This window comes from Apus apus, chromosome 4 (genome assembly GCF_020740795.1).
Source record: "Apus apus isolate bApuApu2 chromosome 4, bApuApu2.pri.cur, whole genome shotgun sequence".
In the NCBI taxonomy this organism is placed as follows: Eukaryota; Metazoa; Chordata; class Aves; order Apodiformes; family Apodidae; genus Apus; species Apus apus.
Window position 1 is genome coordinate 21,812,103 of NC_067285.1, and position 22,848 is coordinate 21,834,950.

At 42.6% G+C, this 22,848-nt stretch overlaps 1 protein-coding gene across 17 annotated transcripts in view; it reads right to left on the minus strand.

Annotated features, from left to right (window-relative positions):
* The window catches only part of CAMK2G (calcium/calmodulin dependent protein kinase II gamma), a 118,507-nt gene that overhangs the window by 30,977 nt on the left and 64,682 nt on the right, over nt 1-22,848 (minus strand). For all 17 annotated transcript variants that reach the window (XM_051619605.1, XM_051619599.1, XM_051619593.1 and 14 more), the window contains exons 4-12: nt 18,682-18,736; nt 18,027-18,092; nt 15,569-15,641; nt 12,419-12,521; nt 11,520-11,603; nt 10,551-10,645; nt 7,852-7,974; nt 5,712-5,795; nt 5,010-5,052 (exon numbers count right to left, since the gene is read on the minus strand). In XM_051619605.1, the coding sequence (XP_051475565.1) occupies nt 5,010-5,052; nt 5,712-5,795; nt 7,852-7,974; nt 10,551-10,645; nt 11,520-11,603; nt 12,419-12,521; nt 15,569-15,641; nt 18,027-18,092; nt 18,682-18,736 (726 nt within the window). The remainder of the gene's footprint in view (nt 1-5,009; nt 5,053-5,711; nt 5,796-7,851; nt 7,975-10,550; nt 10,646-11,519; nt 11,604-12,418; nt 12,522-15,568; nt 15,642-18,026; nt 18,093-18,681; nt 18,737-22,848) is intronic.

The window sequence follows — 22,848 nt, forward strand, 5'->3', positions numbered from 1 at the left end:
AGGCACCTTTGGCTACCACTACAAACAATGCCTGTAAATGCAGTGTTACTTCAAGATCATCTATTTATTAAGGACAAGATAAAACAAAGACTGATGTGTAACTCTGCCATGATGGATAATTAGGCACAAGCCACTCTAGCAGTGGATATTTAAACACAGCAGAGTGATTTCACAGAACAGAGAAGAGTCATTGTCTTATGTTCTCTAATCTCACTTTGGTTTCTGTCTCCGCAGTTCCCTTTTCTCTTAGATTCTCCAGTGACTTGCTATGGGAACTTGTTGCAACAGCAATTGCACAAGAGTGCTACGCACTAAGTGAGAGATGAAAGAATCTATTTGCATGGGATAACTGCCTGGCGGAATTTCCTATGCAGACTCTCCCTTGCTGAAAAGTTTATTTTAAATTATTTTATTTTTAAATCCTCCTTTGTTACTAAATCCCTCTTCCTCCTAAAAAACACCGCAGTTGCAGAAATTTACCTGAGCAACAGACAAACAGCATCATTTAATATCTACCCCCTCAATAAAAAGTCTTCCAAGAGGGCCTGTGTTCCTCAACAGGACTAGACCAATTCTGTTCAAAGAACTGCTACAGGATAAATAAAGGGTCATGAAAAGCAGTCAGTCACTTCAAAACACTCTTTATAAAACAAGTAGAGAGAAATTGTTAGAACCAAGAGGAAAGGCCAGTAAAAACCCCAAACAATTAATTAATGCAAGTTTTTATGCGATCTGGACCTTCAGGATCTCTAGACATAGCAGATATCTTCTTCCTATCCAATTAATCACATCAGACATAGCCAATGCCTAGCACTGTGCACATACTTCAAATGCTTTGGGAAAATATCAAGGGTAGATCATATTTGAAGATGCACATCCTTATCCCAGGCATACTGCAATGGTTTTCATAGTAAGATGAAATGGGAGCATTCATTAAAACTAAAGCCTAAAATACACAACCCAGTGGTATCCTCTTGGCATGAGCCACATAGCTCCCAGTTCTCCCTGAAGTGAATAATGGAGAAACCGTGTGGGAGCCAGGTGATTTCCTTCTGCTTTTTTCACCTTTGCCAGTGAAAGTTGGGAAGCTGCAAAATCAAAGCTTACTTACAGAAGTACACTACTTTAGCAGGTCCACACTGTCGTAGTTGAGCACCATTCTCTGAAACCTCCGACTGTTTCTTAAGCAACTTAATAGATACAGAGAAATCACTTAAAAACAACTTAATAATTCCTTAAATATGACCTGATCTTCTGCTTGGGAAATGTGGTTCCCAGTGATCTCATATTAATGTGTTGGGTTTTTTTCAGAAGAAAAATCCCAAAACTTCGCATGGGAGAATCTTATTAACTCTCTGTAGACAGAATTACAGCTATTGTCACAAGCTGCCATAATAGCTCGCTCACAAAACTGACTTGAGCAAGCAGTGACCAAGAAAAAAATCTCAGCAGCAGTAAAAGAGAAAGGTTTCAGACATAAAGCTTAATTACCTTCAATGTCTGCTTTAGGATCTAGTTTGAACACAACATGGCACAAAGCACTTGTGCTGAACCACTTGAGAGAAGTCTGTTTCGTAGAGCATCAAAGCTTGTCGAACAACTCCTTCCCAGATCAACAGTTGAAAGCCAGTTACGAAAACAGTGATAAGAATTTGATGTAGTCCACTTGTAAGCCTTGTGTAAAAAATAACTTATGGATAAAAGCCACCTCTCAGCACTTTGTGAAGATGGTTGTTTCTAAGGTGAAAACCAATTTTGTCCATCCTTTCACTCAGTTTATAGCAGGCTTATTTACAGAGTTTTATCTACATGAAAAAGTCCAGGCACCCTTAAATACTGCTATTGTTAGGAATCTCTGAAAATTTTGCTAACTTTCTCCTAGTAATAAGTATACATTCACCTCTCAGAAGGTGATTAGGAGTTTCTTGCATATGTTCTAATAAATTTATTTACCTTGACTACATTTCTGTATTCTTTAAATGAACGCAGATCAGATCAGTGTTTGCTTGGATCACCTGAACATCAAAAGCCACAAGTGAGCATCCAAATTATTCTGTGTGTACCCTAGTGTTACTCCAAAGAGTAACACAACTGCAAAGTTTAGATCTCAATGTTCTCTCTTGCAGCTGAGTGAACACCTACCAGGTCTCAGTTTCCTAACTTATACTGAAAGGAGTGCAATTATATGTGCTTTTAACAAATAGCCAACGGCTGACCTGAGATACAACCTTTTAAAAAGAACCACAAACAGCCAATATTAAATTGCTGAATATACCACACCTGGGAAAAGGAGACATATCACATTCCTTTACCTTTAGGACCTGACCTGGGGTGGGTCACACACTTAGCAAGCAACAGATTACTCACAAAAGAACAGAAGGGGCTATTTTTTTGCTTTGTAAAAAGTAAGATTTTTTCAATGTGAAAGAGCACTGCTACAGACTCCTTAAGCATACAATTTGTCACAAGCTAAAACCACACTGTGTAATGAACAACCAAGAAAATGTTTGGAGAGGAGATAGTAATGACAAGAGGATTAAAGAAGCCTTCTCATATTTCCTGCAGATAGTATTATCACGCCTAATTAATTGATACTAGGGTCACATGAGCCTTTGTTTTCCCCATTGGCTCAAAACATCTGTGAAGAAGCTTTTAGAAGATCTCATTCCCAGACAGGAAGAAGCTTCTCTCTTCATAAATCTAGCCCCCTGTCTGCTAAGAATGGGGTTTTTAAAGGCCCACAAAACAGTGTCACCTGATTAGAGAAAATAAAAACCCCTTAAGGTCTTTAGGGAAAGAAACAAGTACTATTTCAGAATTTTTTCAAGTGCAGTTAGATGACCTGCCATTATAGGAAAAGTCTGAGCTCTACCCAAAGCTCCCACATGGACTTTCTAACTTTTCACATTCAGTCAGCATGCACTTCTTTTTCACTTCCAGCACATTTATGCATTTCAACTGCCAGAATTAAAAAAACAACAACACTCTAATACAGTAACAATAACAAAAACAATATCAATAATTCAAGCTCGTAGTACACACAGTCCTATGAAGAAAACGAGTAGCTGATCTCCCCACTTTCAAAACACAAAAATACTTGGCATCTAAATTCACAACATTTCTATCTGGACAGTTACTCAGAGCATTTCATTACCTAAGATCACACCTTATATTAAAAGCAGAACTCAGGGATGCTGACAACTTGGCATTCACTGAGGGCCACCTAGGATTTCCTTCTCTTCAGCTGTTAACTGAAGTGGATCCAACAGCTTCAGCCCTTGAGACAGAGAAGAAGAAGCAGAGAAAGCCTATTCCTCCTTGATTCTAGCTCAGGGAATAAGTGGATGTATAGGTCACACATCATTAAAGAGAACCCTTCTCTCAGGCATTTCATGTACTCAAATCTGGGACACAAGAGATTTTCTTTCCCAAGCACTTCTGCAGCTTCATTAGAAGTGACAACATTTGCAAACTAAAAATGAATCTAAAACTGCTGTTAAAAAAAATAAGAAGACTGTTTCAGATTCAACAGTTAAATGAAATAAAAACTAGTTGTGTGAATATATCAAAGACCATTCACACTAGCAGAAAGCCCATGAAAATATTAAGTTTCATACAGTCCTGTTGAAGCTCTGCCGTGTTGTGCCATAGCTCCTAAAATAGTTATTTCATAGCCATTCTCAGAAAATAAAAAGTATAATTTCTAAGTCCTGTAATAGCATAATCCTGGGACAGGTGAATGGAGAAAATTATTCTGCCCCTTTAAGGCCAAACTATCAGAAATACAGGAAAAAGAAAACGTAGCCACAAGTAGTCCTGTCATATTGGCACAGGTTCACCTGAAAGCAAGAACCAAGGAAAAAACATTCTGAAGCTGTTGGGGGCTGTCCTTTAATTGTAGCTTAATTTCACATCCTTTACTTTCTTTTTTTACTTTTTTTTTTTTACCACCATACAGGAGGTTAAAAATGCTGCCTTGATTTCACAAAAGAATGTATGCATGAATGTGCACTGTGAATGCTAGGATGATCACTTCAGAGGTTTTCATTACAATTAGAAGTTTATTGTAACATCACCCAGAATATAAGTATCGGTATCCACCATTAGTAAATGGCCAGATGAAATTAATACACTTCAATTTTATTTCTCATCATTTAAAAATCCATATGGCAGACTTTCATTGAAAGTAACTGTAGTCAGGTGCAATAAAAGTCTGACTCATGCACTCAACAAATGCTCTTTTTAGAAGAGGAAAAAAAATGGCAAAGAGGGCAAAGAAAGTGATCAATCCCATAAACCAAAAGCAATTGCAAAAAGTGTTTTTCCACCCAAATTGAAATGAACACAGATAAGACTGCATCATCTAGATGTGCTGAGCCAAGACAATCATCTTCCAAAAAGCACTGATTTGCATGGTAAGATTTGCATTTTCAGTAAGTGCACTATGTAATGCAGCTGGGTAGGAGCCAGACTACCAGTTATTAAGCTTAAAAGGATTAAAACCACTTCTGAGAATCCAAGAAGGAAAACTAATAGCTGCATGCTTCAGACCCATTTCTGATGAGTCAAAGTAATACAATACCCAACTAGCTCCTGTCCCTGTTCTCGACAATACTATTACTTGCTCTGTGCCCCTGCCTCTGGTCTAAAGCAAGTAATTACTGCTACCTAATAAGAGTTCTTGAATCCTGGTTTCAGACAGGAAAGCTAACAAATGCCAACTAGAATGTCCCCAAAATAATCTGATAACAAAATACTCTTAGAGGATTGTGGCAGCTGATTTTATTTCTACTTTATACTAGTCTGCAGTGCCATGTGCTCCTACCCAAACAAATCACTTCCTATTTCACGCAGGTCATCAGCCAGGACAAAGCAACTACCATTACACCATAATGAATTGTGAACATTTCCTTCTCTCTTACTCAATCCCAAAAGAGTTACAATATCCCCCGACTCACTCACTCACACAAAACAAAACCAAGGAAAGGATGGGAACAGTAAGAACTTACCTGAAAAATTCCGAGACACAAGCATCGTTGTGAGGATTGCACCCTGTGGGGAAGAGAAAACAGGGATAACAGTGTTACTCACTTCAGAAAGGGGCTGGGCTCACTCATGAAGAACACAGTATGTGAAGTGCCAAAGCAGAGGTATTCCAGTACTACCCTGGAGTATATTCAGAATACTCATAGGCGGCTCTTAGACCTTACATGGGACCACACAGAGTCATGCCTTTCTAGAGCAGCAGCTAGAGGCCAGACAGGATAGTCTAGGAAATCTAAGTTGCCACTAAGAGTTATGTTTAGACACATAGTTGCTTCCTAACTTTCAAAGACCAGACAGCCACTCTATGCAGAGGACAGAGGCTTTGCCCTAGCTAAGGCAACTGATACACTATTACTAGGAGGCAGAGTGTGGTCAGGAGTAAAAGAATTTAAGAACTAGTCCCGCTATTTCCACTGTCCTGCAGGAAGCAGAAGGGGTGATTATGTAGCAGAAGAGGCATGGGAAACTTACAGCTTCAAAAAAAGAAATTACCCAGCTCCTCAACAGATTCCTTTAGTACCTTGTACTGGAAGAACACATAAGGTACTTCACTAATGTTAGTGAGCTAATCATAAAAAAAAAAGTTGCTAGGAAAGCATCAACCTCAAATTCAGATAACAAAAAACAAATTTAAAAACAAACTTACAGCAAACTAACATACTTACCTTTAGCTTCCTTCTAGCATTGAACTTTCTCAAGCATTCCACAGTCTCCTGCCTGTGCATCATCGAAGCAACAGTGGACCGTTGCTGAAAAACAGGAACAGCAAAAAAAAAGGTCAAGAACATACCCTAACCTATCAGCCAGGGGCATCTGCACCACTTGCACACAACCATGACATGCAAGTTGACATGGCCAAGCCTCTCACCACTGCATGGCTGCAAAACACTGCAACCAGTTCCTAACTTAAGAACTTCCCAGTACAGCAAGACACGTTAAGTCAAAGCAGGCTATTACAAGACTGTGCCCAAGAAATTCTATGACTGAAGTACAGGTGAGAATCAATGCTTCCCTACCCTCAGGCACACAAATGGATCAAGACAGTAAGATGACAAAGTCAAGCAAACAAGCATACCCACTGGGGACTGAGTTGAAGGAACTACAGAAAAGATCAGCATTGCATTAATTACAGGTCTAAGGGAAAATTCCAAGCAGTAAGTGAATACTAGTGAGCAGTAGCCTTCCTGGACATGGCAATTCCCTCTATATAAGTACTTGAGTAGCAGAGGCCTCAGCATCTTTGCATCAGTTTTGCAGAAACAGACTTTCAGTGTGCAAGAGGAAAGCTCACATAGCTTTACTGTACCAATGCAACAAACTGAGCGTAACCTCCAGCCAATGGCACACACCTGTCACCCACAGTTAGACTGGGATCCCATCAGCTGCAAAATAAGAACTTCCCAGAAGTGTTCCAAGTCATTCGGAGCACATGAGGAAACTAGAGACTGATGCCAAAGTGGCTGCTGCTCTCGCACAGAGCCACAAGCCTGAACTTCCTTTACAAGGACAGCGGGTGAATTACTAACCTGGCAGATCAGTGTGTTCAAACCCTCCATTACCCTTCTCCTGCTTGGAAAAAGTTCTGCAATATCCAAAAGAACAGTAAACTATATTCATATTCAGCTACTTTCATGGGAAGTCTTTGCTTTGATCCTGTCAGCGAAGCTAGCCACCAGCTGCAGCACACACAGCAGTGTGGAGGCAGAATGTAGCTAAACTGCCCTCTTTAATGACTTTGATGGTCACTGTTCACTCAGCCTCTTTAGGAGTAACAGCAAAGTCCAGTTGTTCAATGTGGGCTTAAAAGTGTCAGGACACGTACTTTAAAAGCTTAGCGATGCTAAGAAACTCAGTGCCTCAGATAAACCTTTAAGATTTCCTACCACATGTACTTCAGAGAAGCAGTAAGTCTCCAGATAGAACACATCTGTTGCACACATAGATAATGCAGAGCAAACGGAAACAATGGACTCAACAGGAGGCAGTTTGGTTAAGAGGCTATAACGGCTGTGAAGTGAAATCAAACTCCCCGTAACTCAGAGAAGGAAAGCCTCTCTTGAACCATTCTATATTATGTTGCTAGAGGGAGTGAGCTACTGTAATATATACAGCTTTGGTTACAAGCACTGGGACAAAAGAATGAGCAAAGGAACACACTAGACACATAGCAGAAATATGCTACAGTATAACAAGAGTATCTGGTTAGACGTAGGTGGAGCTACTTCATGCTGCAGAGACAAAAAAGGCACCATTACTGTTTTCCCCTATGCCTACTCCCAGCTGCATTCTGGGATTTCCTTGCCAACTTTGCAAAAGATGAAAAATACTCATATGTGGGGTCTGATGAGGCAGAAACTACATACACAGAACAGCAAAAGATTTTTTGCTGATTTCAAGTTTACAGTCAGTTAAGCTGCAGCAGAGCAGAAATGTTCCAGCACTGCAAAGACGCAATGCAATGAACTGAAGTAGAGATGAAGAACAAATAATCATAAAATATTTTGTCTGATGCCAAACTCCATCTGACATTTTAGGATGACATGGACTGCAAGAGGAGATGCAGGGAAAACCAGATACCATGGACATCCACAAAACCTCTACAAGAATAAGGGAATTTATTTTTTTTTCCTATAGTGGCAATAAAAGCACCACAGCATGACAAAGCTGGCTTATTGAAGGTCAGCCTCCAAAACAATCAGATTTTTAAATATTTAAAATATTCTGGGCTGCTCTGCAGCTAAGTCTTCTTGACATGTCAGGTCAGAGTAACCACAAATCAATCCATAGTAAAAGGAAAACACTTACGCAGACCCATGGATGTTTGAGAGCTTGGTCAGCTGTGATGCGCTTTGCTGGGTTTATTGTCAGCATCTGGTTGATCAAATTCTTTGCTTCAGGAGTCACAGTGTCCCACTCAGGTGAAGGGAACTGAAAGGGGAAGAAGGACCAGATGATGAACTGAAAATATCTTCTACTAGCAGAAGAGTTTCTCCTCCTACACAGCTGAATCCCAGCTTTTGCCCTTTTGATATCAGGGCTAACATAATTGCAAAATACTTAATTTTTTGTGAAAACCGACGCTGAACAAAAATTGTACAGAATCCAGCAAACAAATGGTAACAGACAGCAGGACACACCTGTACCATTCACCAGACACAAGGAGGAAGATTAACAGTTTACAAGTCTTTTAGGAATCACTCAGACCTTCTAATTTCTTTCACACTCAATAGTCAAAAAAGTAAAGTCATAGATCTTCCTAAATGAGTTCTGACATGAAAAACACAAGCACTATATTTTTCACTCCACCTTGCTCTTTCTCCAGTATGCTAAAAAGCTGTACCAGCATATGTGAAATCACAAACACTTCACTACAGCAAAACCTCTTGGAAGCAAAACCTGCTAACACAGAACATCCCATCAGGTATATTTTCCCCACCATAAGGCATAATATTCTGGAATAATAGCAGTCACTTAGGTGTAGCAACCCACCAGCAATTTATTAGCAAGCATGTCCCATATCAGAAATCATTACTTGGGGAGCAAGAGAGATGTAACAGTGGATGGGAATACAGAAGCATGGAAACAAATAAAATAATCTGAAGTATTTCTGTTTCTGGTTATCCATCAGGGGTAACTGCTCTCTCCTCTAATTCAAGTAATGATAAAGATATTTACGTCGTCCTCCAGATGCTTGCATGTGGTAAAGATGACAGCATGCTGACATTAAATGCAGTACATCTCACTCCTATGAATCTACTGTACAAATACAGGTGAACTTGAGAACACAGATACATATGCTGTTGGGATAGAAGTCCCCTGTCTTTAAGGGGGGCTGAGGGGAAGAATGATCTATTCTGAGAACATTTCCTTACAGTGCTACAACCATTTAGAGAAAGTTTATCCCATTCTGTGCTCCTCTCACTCAGGTCATAAAAATACACCCATGGTAACTGACTTGCCCGTTATCATACTCCTGCATTTTCAGGCATGAGCAAGACATGATACAATTTGTTCTGCAAACATTACAAAAGATGAGTAAAAAATTATGATACTGAGCTTTCAGCCAGTATCAGCCCCACCCAGACTGAAGTATTCATGGTAATGCCTTGCAAAACCTCTACCCAACAGCACGAAGTCCAGTTCACAGTTGCCACTTCCTTTATGGTCAAGAGGTAACAACAGACCAGTCCACTGCATACTCAGTGCTGGGGAAAGGACACCCTAGGCAGGTAGACCAGTAACACTTGAGCTGTATTCTACTAGGTAAAACGGGAGGAATCTACTGGACCTTGTTCTTAAAGCTAAGAATTTGAAAACAGCAGGCAGATAGGGAGCATCAGGCACTTAATTCCTCATGACTTACAGGAGTTAAGACGGTTAACCCCTGAAGTGCTTTGAAAATCCCCATTTACACAACCAGTGCAAAAACATTTCAAATGAGAACAAGCAACACAAAAACAAGAGGGGCAAGAAGGCAAGAGGAGAGTACAAGTCCATTTAAGGCTATCACGTACAAAGGCATAACTTTCCTTTCACTCAGGAAGCCACTGAGCCAGGACATGAGGTTAGGCAGACCTTTGTTCTCACTGTCACCAGTACTGCTGCTCTCATGGTCTCAGGCACAGAGGCTGGGAGGTAACTGGGGTCCAGCAGAACCCTATTTTTGGTAATACAAACCATAAGACAGCCTACAAAGCAAACTCCCTAACTCCCTCTTGATATTCATGCTCACAGGCTTTGAGCTAGGATTTCTAGGAGGTTCCTTCTTCCCTCTGAGCCTCTCTTTACGTGGAACAATTTAAGTCAAACATTCAAGCTGTGGTACTCAAAACACATTTTACACCACCTTTGCTACCCAGTACTAACCTCCTTGCTATTCCTCTCCTTCGGGTAGCTTTTTACACCTCAGTTGTGCCACGCTCTGAGGAACTGCTTTGCTTTTTACCAGAACCTCCAACCCACCATGCTGATCTGCACCATAAAGCCACCCCTCCAAAGACCCCTGCCATTCAGTCTTCTCACTGAGCTCCAAGCTTTGCATGGCTGGAAGAAATTCCACTTTGGCACTGAGGAGATCAGAGGCTATAATTTAAGCTATTATCCTACATAATACTTCCCTCTGATTTTCATTAGGTGTCTTGATCAAGCAAAGACAGGCTCCTTCATTTAACCTTCCCTTTGCTCCTCTGAAAGAGTTAACAATGGCTATGTCTGCGGCACTTTGTGGTAAATGCACTAGAAGACAACATTTTCCACCATCTGCATTTCCAGCTCTGCATCACCCTAATGACCAGCAACATCTTGGTGCCCACTGCAATGCTTTCCACTTCCTTTCAAGTAGCCCCAAACACGACTGTATCCCAAGCAGTGAAGACAAGGTGTATGAACATGCCAAACATCACTTTGCACAGTAGCTTGGGGCCTGCTGGACACCAAGTAAGATAGCGCCATGTTCTGGATGGCTTCTACACCCATGCAGGTACTCAGCAAGAAAGTGCCCTTACGTCATAGGCTCCGGCTTTGATCTGCTGATAGAGTTTGTGCTGATCTTCATCCCAAAAGGGAGGGTAACCCACTAGTAATATGTACAGAATCACTCCTGGGAGGGAGAGACACAGATACACTATGGTTAGGCTAATATGCCAACTACGCCTTTAGCCCCTCTTCCTTCCCTCTTGACAGTCCCCAAGGTAATGATTGCCCTATATCTTAATTAGACATCATATTTAGCCCTCTGAGGTAAAAAAAGAGAGTAGAAACCTCTCCTCTGCTGAAGCTCACCACAGCACTTCATGTTCAGCTCTTAAACCCAGCTGCCAGGAGATAGAACATGGTGCATAATGTCCTACCCCCTCCTCTGGCTACCATGGCTGGTGAGTCACAACTTCCAGCTGCTCTCAGAATAAAATGAAGCCACATCTCCTGGGGCTGCTGGGCAGCAAGGGACTTTTTAGGAAGGACTAGGTTTTTAGATGTTACTGTGCATGGTCTTGGGACAAAAATGCCACTGACAAAGCTAACATTCCTAGCCTGCAGAGAACCATTTATAGTTCATGTCAGGCAACACTGATGTCACGTATCTTTAAACTTATTGGTCCCAGATACTTGAACACTTAATTTTTTCCTTTTCAAAAAACAAGTCTCTTCAGTATTTCATCTTCTATACAGTTAATGTAATTAGAAATTGCTACAGTTATCTAAACAACTAACTCAGCAAAACATAGAGAGGTCCTATCTCTCAAGTCTCAAACATCTGATAGATGGCCTGAGGGAAGGATTAGGAGCCAGAATCAAACAAGTTCAAGCTCCAGTGTTAACTCCATCTACACAAGGTGCTTATTCTCAAGAGTGCCTTTATCTCTCCACCCAGTAAGAAGGAGCATTGTGCACCTGCCCAGCAACAAGTTAAAGGGAATTGCTCTTCTACATTAAATGGTCTTGTTTAAATGCAAAATGTTTTTACAGAATCTTACCACATGCCCATATATCCACTGGTTTTCCATAAGGATCTTTTCTTAAGACTTCAGGGGAGAGGTAGCCTGGAGTGCCAGCAAACCCTGTCAGGAAATGGATGACATGAAGTATTTACAGCACTTAAGCAGAAGAGCTCTTGCCATATCACAAAATCCACTAGTGGTAACCAACAAATCCCAAAATGCATTTCCCACCCTTCATCTCACATTTGCTAGCACTACCTCTTGGTAAACCAAAAGAAAGGGGAGGTGGGCTGGGGGATAAAGAAAATCAGATGGGATCAAGTGTCCATGTTTTGCAGGAAAAACAGAAAAGAAAGAGCAACCAGCTAGGCACAAACTCAAATGCCAGGCCTTTTATAATTTTAACATATAATGGCTTGGAGTTTGAAAACACAAGACACAAATGGGACACATCTGATTACCAAAAGGCAGACCAGGAGAAGCAGTCATCTCTCCAGAATCTCCACAGCACTGCAGAGTCTCAGAGCTGATTCTCAGCCTGAGAAGGTCTTGTTTCTCGTTATGTTTTAGCTAAACAAAGATAAGGCCAGATCCAAATGTGCCTGAGGAAGGCCAGGTCAAATGCATTTCTGTAAAATGACCAAACAAAATTCCAGGTGTCTATACTCCCAAGCAGTAGGAAAGTTCAGATCACGGCCTAAACTTAGCAGCTGCATTCATCTCTGATACTAGTATCTAATGTAAACTGAGAAGAAAGACAGAAATACACAGCATTTTTTTCTGTCTTTATCTATCATATTGTTTCCTCTTTTCCAGCTAGGCTCATGCCCAAGACAGACACAATTATCCTGAAGAGAAAGTACTCTGGGAGGGTTCAACTAAACCAGCCATCAGTCAAGGGGGAAGTAAAAGTGGGAAAGCTCAAACATTCTTACCAAACCAGGCCTGTTGCTCTCCCTGGACTTCTATAGCCAATCCGAAGTCAGCCAGTTTGACAGCAGCACCCTTACATTTACTTGCCAGTAGTAAATTCTCAGGCTGGGGAGAAGAAAAAAAAAAGGGGATGAGAATGAAAGACTGACATCATTGTTAAAGCTTCCTGCCTCAGTATTCACATAATTAAATTGAGTCTGCTGACTGAATTTAGCAGGCATTTACTAAATCTGTTCAGGTGAAGGCAGTGCAACAGCAACAAATGGCATTGACCAACAGTGGCAGAAAAGTCTAAAAAAAATCCTGTGGGAGCCAGAGCATCTCCCAACCCAGGCCATATGTTACATGCTGACACCAGAGGGCACTGGCAGTACAGTTCCTGAAGCACAAAACCCAAAATTTGTTTCTGTCAGCCCTGAAGAGAATAATCTGAGGTGGGGAGAGGAGGAAGATGCAGTATATACAATCTGCAGTGATGTTTCTCCCCATACGCAGTCCCCAGAGCACTGGAAAAGTAAGTATGATGCTAATAAGGGCTGCCAAATACAGCATTGTAATGTGGGAAGGCATCATCTGGGTAGGCAGTAGTTTTCAACCCTTACAGAAAAAGCCTCAGCCTCAAATTGGTGTAAGCAGCACAGCAGTGAGTATTCTTGTAAGCTGATTTTTCATTATACATATTTACAGCAGCATAAAATATGTCTTGCTACTGCTGCTGTCACCTATACAACAAGCAGCCATGTCACCTCTCTCATGTGCCAGGAAAAGGAGATAGACTTTGGCCTCTCATATATCTGTCTCATATGAATCTCACTTAAATAATAATTCTGTTGTGTTCCAGTATAGGACTTAAGGAGAAGACTTTAACACAACTTCAAAAACTGTACTGCTGAGAGTCAGCAGCTTTCTCTGAAGCACCAGAACAGCTAGGTACATGGGACCCTTTGAAACTCCAAAGCCTTTAAGGTGGCTGCTATAACAGTTCTGTAGGAAACCAAACTTGTAGATAAGCTGGAGAAATGCATTTTCTGATCCTACCCCTTCTGATCATTTGTGCAACTCAGATCAATTTGAGTTTTTAACCAAGCAAGGTAGAAGCCTGTAAATGCAGAAACAGGAGCTTGTCTCAGTTTCAGAAATCTGATTAAGAACTTCTTTGCAGCCTGCTCACCAGCTTCATCCCACAGCAACCCCCTATCCCTGCTCTGCCTGACAGGAACAAGATGCTTTTCTCACTGGGCATGTGCCTTTCTTCTGCTTTGAACAAAGGGAGAAAAGCCTTGCTTGTCACAGTCCTTCCTATAAGCAGCATGGAAGGAAGGGGAACTGGTATTCAATACATTTGGATGCCACCCTCTTTTCACCAGATGGGAAGAGGAAAAGATTGTGTTAATCAAGCTACACTGATGAAAATTCACCAGTGCAAACAAGTCCCTAAGACAGAAGACCAATGGAGTCTTCTGAAAATCCCTCCCACCTTCAGATCACACGTAGGCTTGGAGTGACTAAGGAACTATGACATTTCAGCCAGGCTTGTGCTAGCTAAGCACTATTTGCTTATAAAACACAGCTACAAACACCTTAAGGCTAATGGTGCTTAGCCATGTACATGTTTATGAATATACGGGTTGTCTCACATTTCACATACTTTTTTTGTAGAGATCTGAATGCATTCCCTAACTTTTATGGTCCCTACGAGCAGCTCAACATTTGAAGTTCTTTAAGAGCATGTCAGCTTATGAGAGGGAGGTGAAAAAGAAAATTTCACTTGAAGAAAGCTCTGCAGCTATTACACACTGATCCTGAAGGCCAAGCTCTTGGCAAGGAGCTAAATATTAAATAAAGAGCACGGGACCTTTTATTGCCAAAAGGAATGGCTACTCCTCAGGCCTGGACAGTTTCAGTGAATTAGAACAAGCAACAGAAGAAACACATTAACTACAGTGGGGAGTGTCTAGCAGCTGATAAGTCCTAAATGATTTCACAACTTTCACACAAATAAAACATAGGAAGCAAAACAGATCATATCTGAACTTAAACCATCCTGTACTGAAAAACACTACTGATTTTCATAGAGGCCCTAGTTTTGGGCAGTAGTGCCTCTTAGAGGCTGCTTTCTCAAAAGCAGGTATCAGCTCTAACCCAGAGCAGCCGTGCTGCAGCAGATCACTTGCATCTTTTCACAGAACTATGAATCAGAAGGCCAAAAGTGCTGTAGTGGAGCCTGCCAGAAATGCTAAAGGTTAACAGCTGTCCATTAGATCAAAACACCTGGGGAACACTACCACTGAGCTTGCAACAGACTTTTACCTTGCTCTCTGCAAAATATTTCTATATTTTCTCCCTTATGCATTGTATGTCAAATCAAAACCAACACTAGCAGCAAGTGTCATCCTGCATTAATTTAACTGGACCACTGGTGGCCATCACCATTCCCACTTTAGACAGACAGAGCTGCAGGGCAAGCAGACCTTCCTGTACAAATCTCTCCATTTTGGGGCCTGCTTAGCTCCCATTAAAGCTGGCTATGTGTGGGATGGGGTTTCAGTAACTACACTGTGGGGGCTCTGGGTCTGCAAATGTGTTACAATGTGGCAAAAGGTGATTCACCTAGTGTTTAACTGGCCAGCAGTTTTGGTTTTAGAAGTGCTTCCACTGATGAGAGAAGAAATAAATGACACAAAAAATTCTTGTTATGCACCCTGCCCTAGCCCAATGGCGTGTGTTTGGCAACAGTGCAGAATAAAAATATACCTGCCCTGTGCAGACAAACTCATACTGGCAGGTTGAACAGATTGCTCCAGGTTTCTAGGGGTCTCTTCAACGGCCAATTAGAAAGTGTTTTTCATTATAATGAATCTTACCCAAGTTTCTCTGAAAGCCTACTGCACACTAAGGTTCAAAACTACTCCATCCTGGAGCTGCCTCAGAGAGGCTGAGAGCTGGGCAAAGTTCACGAAGACTGAAAACTTCTCAGGAGTTCAGTACACCCTCTAGAAAACTCTGAAGGAGCAAATTTGTGCTTCAGGAACCCTGAGCCCAGTTCAAGTAAAAAAATCCCTGCCAGCTGGCAACACAGTATTCCTGTCTTGCCTATTCCAATGATCCCCTGGCTGCTCTCCTCAGCCTCAGTGGCATGGAGGAAATATTACCTTCAAGTCCCTGTGCACGATATCATGCTGGTGAATGTGATTCACACTCTCCAGTATCTGATGAATACAGTGGCTGCAAGATAAATTGAGAGACACACAGTTATGCACACACACACACCTAGCATCTCATCTCAGACCAGAGCCATTTCCCTAATTTTTATATTTGTAGTAAAGATAGTTCAAGACCCCAGGATGAATCCCTTCATCATGCCCACTGGATGCCACAGCTCAGTACTGTCACAGTTGGACACGCCCAGAGCCCTCAGCAACAGGATGCTAAACATCCTATCTAGTGGGACCACAAAGCCTTGCCTCTCCTACCTTCTTCAGCTCCTTCCTTTGCTCCCCATCACACCAAGCATCTCATTTACTCCTTTAGGCAACAGTGCCCACCCCAAACAGGAGAACCGAGGTACCCAAGTATCTGCAAACATCAGCCAAGACAGGGCAAGAAAGACCCAAGTGCTCCAGGAAACATTCAGCTGGGCTAGTCCTGAGCAAAGAATAAACTTTTTGAGAGCAGCAGACTCCCCTAGGAAATTCAGGATGACAAATCCTGGGCATGTGCCAGTTTGCAAAGCTTTCAGAGCAACATCTCAAGCACTTTACATACACAATGTGCGCACACACCCTCTTGCTGGGTGCCTTTTAAGTTCAGATCCCACTTAAGGGGTTAGTAATCTGAAAAGAAGACTCATTCCCAGTTAAGTGTAGTGTGTTGTGCTCCCTAAACCCACAGGAAACTCTCTCTCTCTGCCACTCTCACTGCTATAACCACTAGGGAAAAAGTAAGATGTTATTTACACCTGTTGCATGAAGACAGTGCAACACACCCATGGGTGACATTTCTGGTTGAAATCATCTTTTCTGCTAAACATTTACTCAGCTCCCACAGGTGAGTGTGAAATGGAGTAGGGATTTTGACAACTATGGCTGGGCAATACACACCCAGCCACGGGCAACTCAGATGGTCCTCACTGCAGGACGAGTCAGTCCCCTCACAAAATTCTACAAATCTTGGCAGAACAAATTTGAAATGAGTGAAATATTTGAGGGAAGGGAAATTCAATACTGGAAAAGATGGGAAGAGGGTGAGGGGAGAAAGAGGAAAGGAGGTGAAGCACTGTATATCTGTTATCCCCGCCCATCCAGAGCTGGCAGTACAATCCTCAGGGTTGGAGTCCATGAATATCTCCCCGCTCCCAAAACAAAAATGTATAATTAGAACAGAGCTGAGCCTGAGCGAGAGAGATTTTCTGGCCAAAAATGGCAAAAGTGTGAGGTGTCTCAGGCGAGCCAAGTACGGCGGATTGGCACAGACCTCATTCCCTCGCTCTCCCAGCCTTCTCTGGAATTCAGCTCGGCATGGGGAGAGAAAGGGAGGAGTTTCACTCTGTCATCTTGTGGGCACTGCAAGACCTGGCCAGCTGACAGTTAGAGGGATGAGTACCCTGATGATGCCCCACAGAACAATCGACAGGTCTCCTTTTCCCTGAATCCTGCCATAATTTTCCTGAGCAGTGTCGGTCACTGCCAGGTCTTGACTATTCCAGGGAACTGGCCCTAGCAAGAGGCTCAGGGGGAAGGATGATGACTGATAACCTCAAATCTTCCCAGATTCAAGCCAGAACAGCTCAAGTGACTATGTATCTGCCTGAGATGCTGTATCTACAACATCTGTACACCCCACTGAAAACACCTACAAGGGTCTCAGACGTCTCTGCCAGGAGCTCCATCAGAGATGACAAGCCCACTGGCCTTCCCCCTCAGCAGACAGCTCACAGTGAAGTGTGTGGTGCAATGCCTCATTTTAAAGCATGGTGCAAGCACAGGCCATCTCAGGAAGCTCACACATGGGAGAGAGGGGACACACTCAGAAAAAGAAGGATATAGCTATGTATCTTTTTAATATTAAAATATAACAGTTGCTTTTACATATTGTGCCTTTTTTCACTGTGCGAACCAGCCCACAGTCAGAGAGGGCACCCACAGAAACATAGTCCTCTCCCACTGCCCTGTAAACCATTATCTAGCCACAGGCCAACTGAATGGGTCTGCCCAACAGCAATGGCAGATCACTGGATCTCCTGGTAGGAGAAGGCAGAGGCCAAACAGGCAGCACTCTGACAGCCACAGGACAGCTCTCCCCTATGTTTTCTCACTGAGGACACCTTGTCATGACCCACCAGAAAGGTCAGGCAGAAAAAGCTGGTAGCAGCGGGTCTCTCAGCAATGAGCACAGGGACAGCAGCATCTGCAAGTGGCAAGGGCTAGAGCTGCAGTGAGTCAGGCTGACTAGTGACAACAGTTTATGCTAATAGCAGAAAGAGGAATTGTTTTTTCCAGATGGGGAGCAAGAGTGTCAGAACAAATGCCTACACAGAGCATCAGTCAGGAAACTCATTCCACTTGCCAGGACACGTGGCACATACACCAAAGGCTCTGGAAACAGTCTTACCTGGCATCTGCTTCACTGTAGTATTCCCTGGCAACAATATCCTCAAAGAGCTCCCCACCAGTAACCCTAGAGAGCAAAAGAAGAGGGGGAAGTTACAGGGTCTGTGAACATCTAGCTCAAGGCTGTTTGGGACATACATGGCCACACCTATGGGCCCTTTCCCACAGCCTGTGTGGAGACTTGCAGCGCAGGGGAGCCAGGGCAGAGCCTCATTACCGTGGCACCAGCATTGGTACATTCATGTGACTGACCCCTTGGATTGCCATTTCACCGACAGTGTACAGGACACTGCTGACAAACTGGGTATGAATTACTCATGACACTCTATAGAGCTCAGTAGATGCTAAGCTTGGGCAGAACATCCCTTCTCTGATCCCCTCCTCCAGGCTGCCTCAGAGACAAAAGTCAAGCAGCCTCCCTATACAGGATAGCCATCCTCAGCCATCCCTTGCTTACACCTGCTGCCAAGAGCCTTCCTGGTCCATCCCCTACCACACAGTCAATGGATTTTTGTCAAATAGGCCAGAGGTCTCTACAGGTCTCAAAAGTGAAAGGGAAAATTATATTTATGCAGGTGCCTTTTATTCCACTCTTAGTCAGCCATCCACATGCCTGTTTCACTGGTGAAGCATCAAAGCAGAAGAAAGACACTTACAGATCAAAGACGAGGTAATGGAAACCTTCTTCTGAAATACTGTCATGGAGCCGCACTGCAAACACATAACAAAGAAATGGAGACTTACAGACTATGTAGCAAATATGGCACTTCACAAATCAAACCCATGCACACAGCCAAGTTCTCCCTCAACCCAATCAGTCTATTAATTACCACGCCCGTCGCTTTCTATGTTCACTTAATGACCTATTTCCTTCTGTTATCTCAAGGGAACAGACGGGTGCCCTTCACATACACCCACCCCTTCCCACTGTCAAAACAAACTGAATATCTTTGACCTCCTGTCTGTTCTCTAATGCCTCAGCTCTGTCCTTTCACATCTGCCTCCTCCTTCCTCCATGCTCACTTTTTAACATCTCACCCCACCCATTCTTATTTGCCAAAACAAATCCTGCTCAGAATCTCCAAACAAACCCCCAACCCAAAAACTGACATCTGACTCCACTTGCATGTCAGTGCCATTGATCTCCCTTTTGCCCTTCATCTGTAAAGCTCCATGAAGTTCACTCCCTCTAATTCCTTTTCCTCACTTCCTTCTTAGACACCAAATCCTTACCCAAAATTCAGAGCCAGTCCCTTGTCTTGTTTTTCCAGACAGGTTTGTTACCACTGACACATCTGGTCACATTCTCCTTCTCAAAATTTCATCCTCCTTCAGCTTTTTTACCTATACCCCCTAGTTCTGCTCCTATTGCCTCAATTAACCCATAGTCCTTCCCCATTCTTCGTCCCTCTAATCTGCAGGGCTGAGGCTGCCTCCATGACAAGCCACTATCCCTTGGCATTCTGCAGGCTCTGGGGCTCTGTCCTCCTTTCCTCATGTTACATGTGGGCAATAACTATTGGATCTATGCAGCCAGCACAGTGCTATTTCCTCCTGTCTAAATAAAACTCTCAATTTATTTGATGTTTCTTCGATACCTAGGCAGTAATTCTAAACCAAGAGGAGAAACTAAGCATTTAATTTCATATTGCTTCCTACCTTCTACTTTTTGCTTTTTTCCCCTCCTGCAAAACTTCACTCTTCTCCCTGCCAATCAGAATGCACAAGCCAGCAACCCTACTTGACTCAGGGCCTAAACCTTCACACCCTGACCAGACAAGCTGTCTTCTTCACATGACCATCTACAGTCCTTCCCTATTGATTCATCCCACTAAAGCAACTAGCTGACACGACTGCATTTCAGTCACTGCAACAACTTGTAATCGAGTATTGACCAAAGTAAAATAACTGGTCTCATCCCTAAAAGACAAAGCTTGTTATCCTGCTCTATGACTTAAATGTTACCTTTGCCTTCCTTCCTTGTCTTCCATTCTCTTCCTCATGAAACACAGGTGGTCTGTCTTGACTTTTCCCATCATAATGATTTTCTCTCTGCCAGTATCAAGAGGTCAGTTTGCACCTCTCACTGGTGCATGACGTCAGCCGCCATCACCGTCTTGGAAATGTTTCAGACTAGCACTTGGCACATGCTCCTACCTCATATGGGATAGCTTTTGCAAATCTTCTCAATGCTGTGCTCTAATCCTCCTTGCAAATCTATTTTGCTAAGGCACCCTTCCACATATATGCAAACACAAAGAAACTCAAAATTGAGGGTAGCACAGATACGCAGAGACCACTGCCAGTACATTTCCTAAAAATATTTCATTCTTTCCTTATTCTTCCTGCCTGTTCTTTCCTATATTTTTCCTCCACTTATCTACAAGCTCTCTGGACTTGTCCCTTGAGCAAATTCCTTCCTAAGTGTTTCTACTGCATTTAACCATTGGGGTTTGGGAGGAGCACCCCACACAGCACAATACTTCAAACAAGCAAGAACAGTTAGAGTACCAGTACCACAGGTGTTTCAGGCACAACTTGCTGTTCCTACAGCATGAAAACAGATATATATCATCCTTAAGAACTATGTTCCTCAAATTGTGCACTGCAAAAAAAAATTATTCCAAGTAAGCTGTTTCAGTTGGCTTTGTAATAACTTCAATGCAATACAATTTGGTGTTTACAAGAAGACTTGTCTCCTGAGTACTTGGCAGAAGCCTGCAGGGGCAACATTACAAAAACACAAGAAAGAAGAGGGTATTTCCTAGGAGAAAATATTTCCATTCAAGAATGAAAACAAGATGGGAAGTGGAAGAAACAGACACTTGGATTCAAGGCTGTTTTCACTCCACTGCACAAGACTATCTGAGGTGAATGCAGGAGACAGGCACATGAACAAGAGCTGAGGCCCAGAACACGGGCAAAATTCTGTGAAGGGACCTTACAAAGAAAACATCTTGATCTGAAAACAGATGGAGAAACTTCAAGAAAAGCTGAATGTGCTAATAAGGTCATGTCTAGTGATGCTCGGTGTGGCGTGCATGAAAAAGCATTCTCCCTCCTCTGGCACCTGAAAGGTCATAGAAGCACTGTAAGGAACAGAAAGAAGAGGGGAGAGCAGCACAGATGAAATCCTGACAGAGAAGGAGCACAGCCACCAGCAAGTGGAGAGGACTTGCCACAAAAAGGGAACAGCAAACACATCTGCAGGTAGAAGTGAGAAACAGTGAACAATAAACTTTGATGCAAAGATGCAGGAAGCAAATTACATCAGGAAATAAAATATAAATTAGCTGATTAGTGCTATTTCTTTATACTGAGGTAAGCAATTTTGTCATATACATTATGAAAAGGGAAGGAAGTAGCAATTGAGCCAGCAGAGACTGGCAGAGGCAGTAGAAAGTGCCCTCCAGAACAGTAAAACACTATTTGTGTCCTTAGGTGAGGAGCCATGACAGAAGGACAGAGATAGTTCATAAACACTGATGCTGTACACCATCCTAGGGCTGCACAGCGAAGAAGGCTTTGGAGGCAGGACACAGGTCATTAACTTAACAAGGGAGCTACTTCCTCGCGATGGTCAAGAAAGATGCTGGCACAAAATCTGCCCAGTATTTAACCTGCTGAGGTAACAAAGCTCAGGAGGTAACAGTAGAACAACAAAACCCAGAAAAGGTATTAGGAAAGATGATGGTGTCCACCACCACCCTGCATAAGAATTAGGGTTAAAGTGTGGAGGGGGCAGCAATGAGGGGTCAAAAGGGATTAAGAAAAGTCTGAATATACCAAAACTCTTGTGACTTTCAATTTCAGAGCACTACTACTTCATACCAAGGCAGATGGGAAGAAAAAAAACAACAATACCCTGTAGCAAGAGCAACCAGTGCCCTTTCACCCTAACATTTTGCTTATCTACCCTCCTGCAGAGGCACAAAAGTTTTCCTCACCAGAAAGGACACTGCAATCAGCAGCTCTGATGCCATAGTTCACTCTGCTGACACTCAAGTTAAAATGCTCTTCAATGCAGTCCTAACTACCAGGGATTGTCAGCTTAAAAACATGATGTGCTTATTCCCAAACCATTCAGCCAGCCTATGAAATGGCATATATTCAGAAATAACTCCACCATCTTTAGCTCATGTCAAAGATAAAAGCATTTTTAAATTTTCTTGTCCCCCACTCCACCATGGTTCATAAATACGATCCACGTTGTGTTAGCATTCATCACAAGATACACAAACATGAGCTACTATCTGATACCTCTGCCTTCCAAACAGTATAGAGGCCTCTGTGCTTTAAAGATGTCCTATGCGAATGCCCTCCACCAGCAGGCAGGACATAGGATCTCGAATGGCCAATTCCAGGAGTGGGTAACAGAAACTCAAGTATTGGGCAGTTCTTCGTTTCAGACATTTTCTCATGAAAAGATGCCATTTGTTCCACTGGCTGTTGTTCCTGACACACCATTTAACATCTCCAGTACTACCACAAGGTAAGCTTGAAACTAGCAGTTGAGCAGAAACCATGTAGGCTGCTCATGGTTGTGTAACCTGTTGACACAAAAGGGTGAAAAATACAATTGCATATAGATGCTGGAGGGTAGAGAATGCCCAAAAACTGACTATCAATGATAAGAAAATGGAGAATGAAAATTAAATGCATTCACCCACCTTTTATTAAAAAATATTTCAGAACCCTTTTTTTTGCTTTCATCAGAGGAGCAGTGACATCTCTCATCTCTGTCTAGTGCAGCAGACTAGACAAACACATGGCAAAAAGAATCTCAAGTCACAGCAACAGGAAAGTTGCACAACAGCGACACA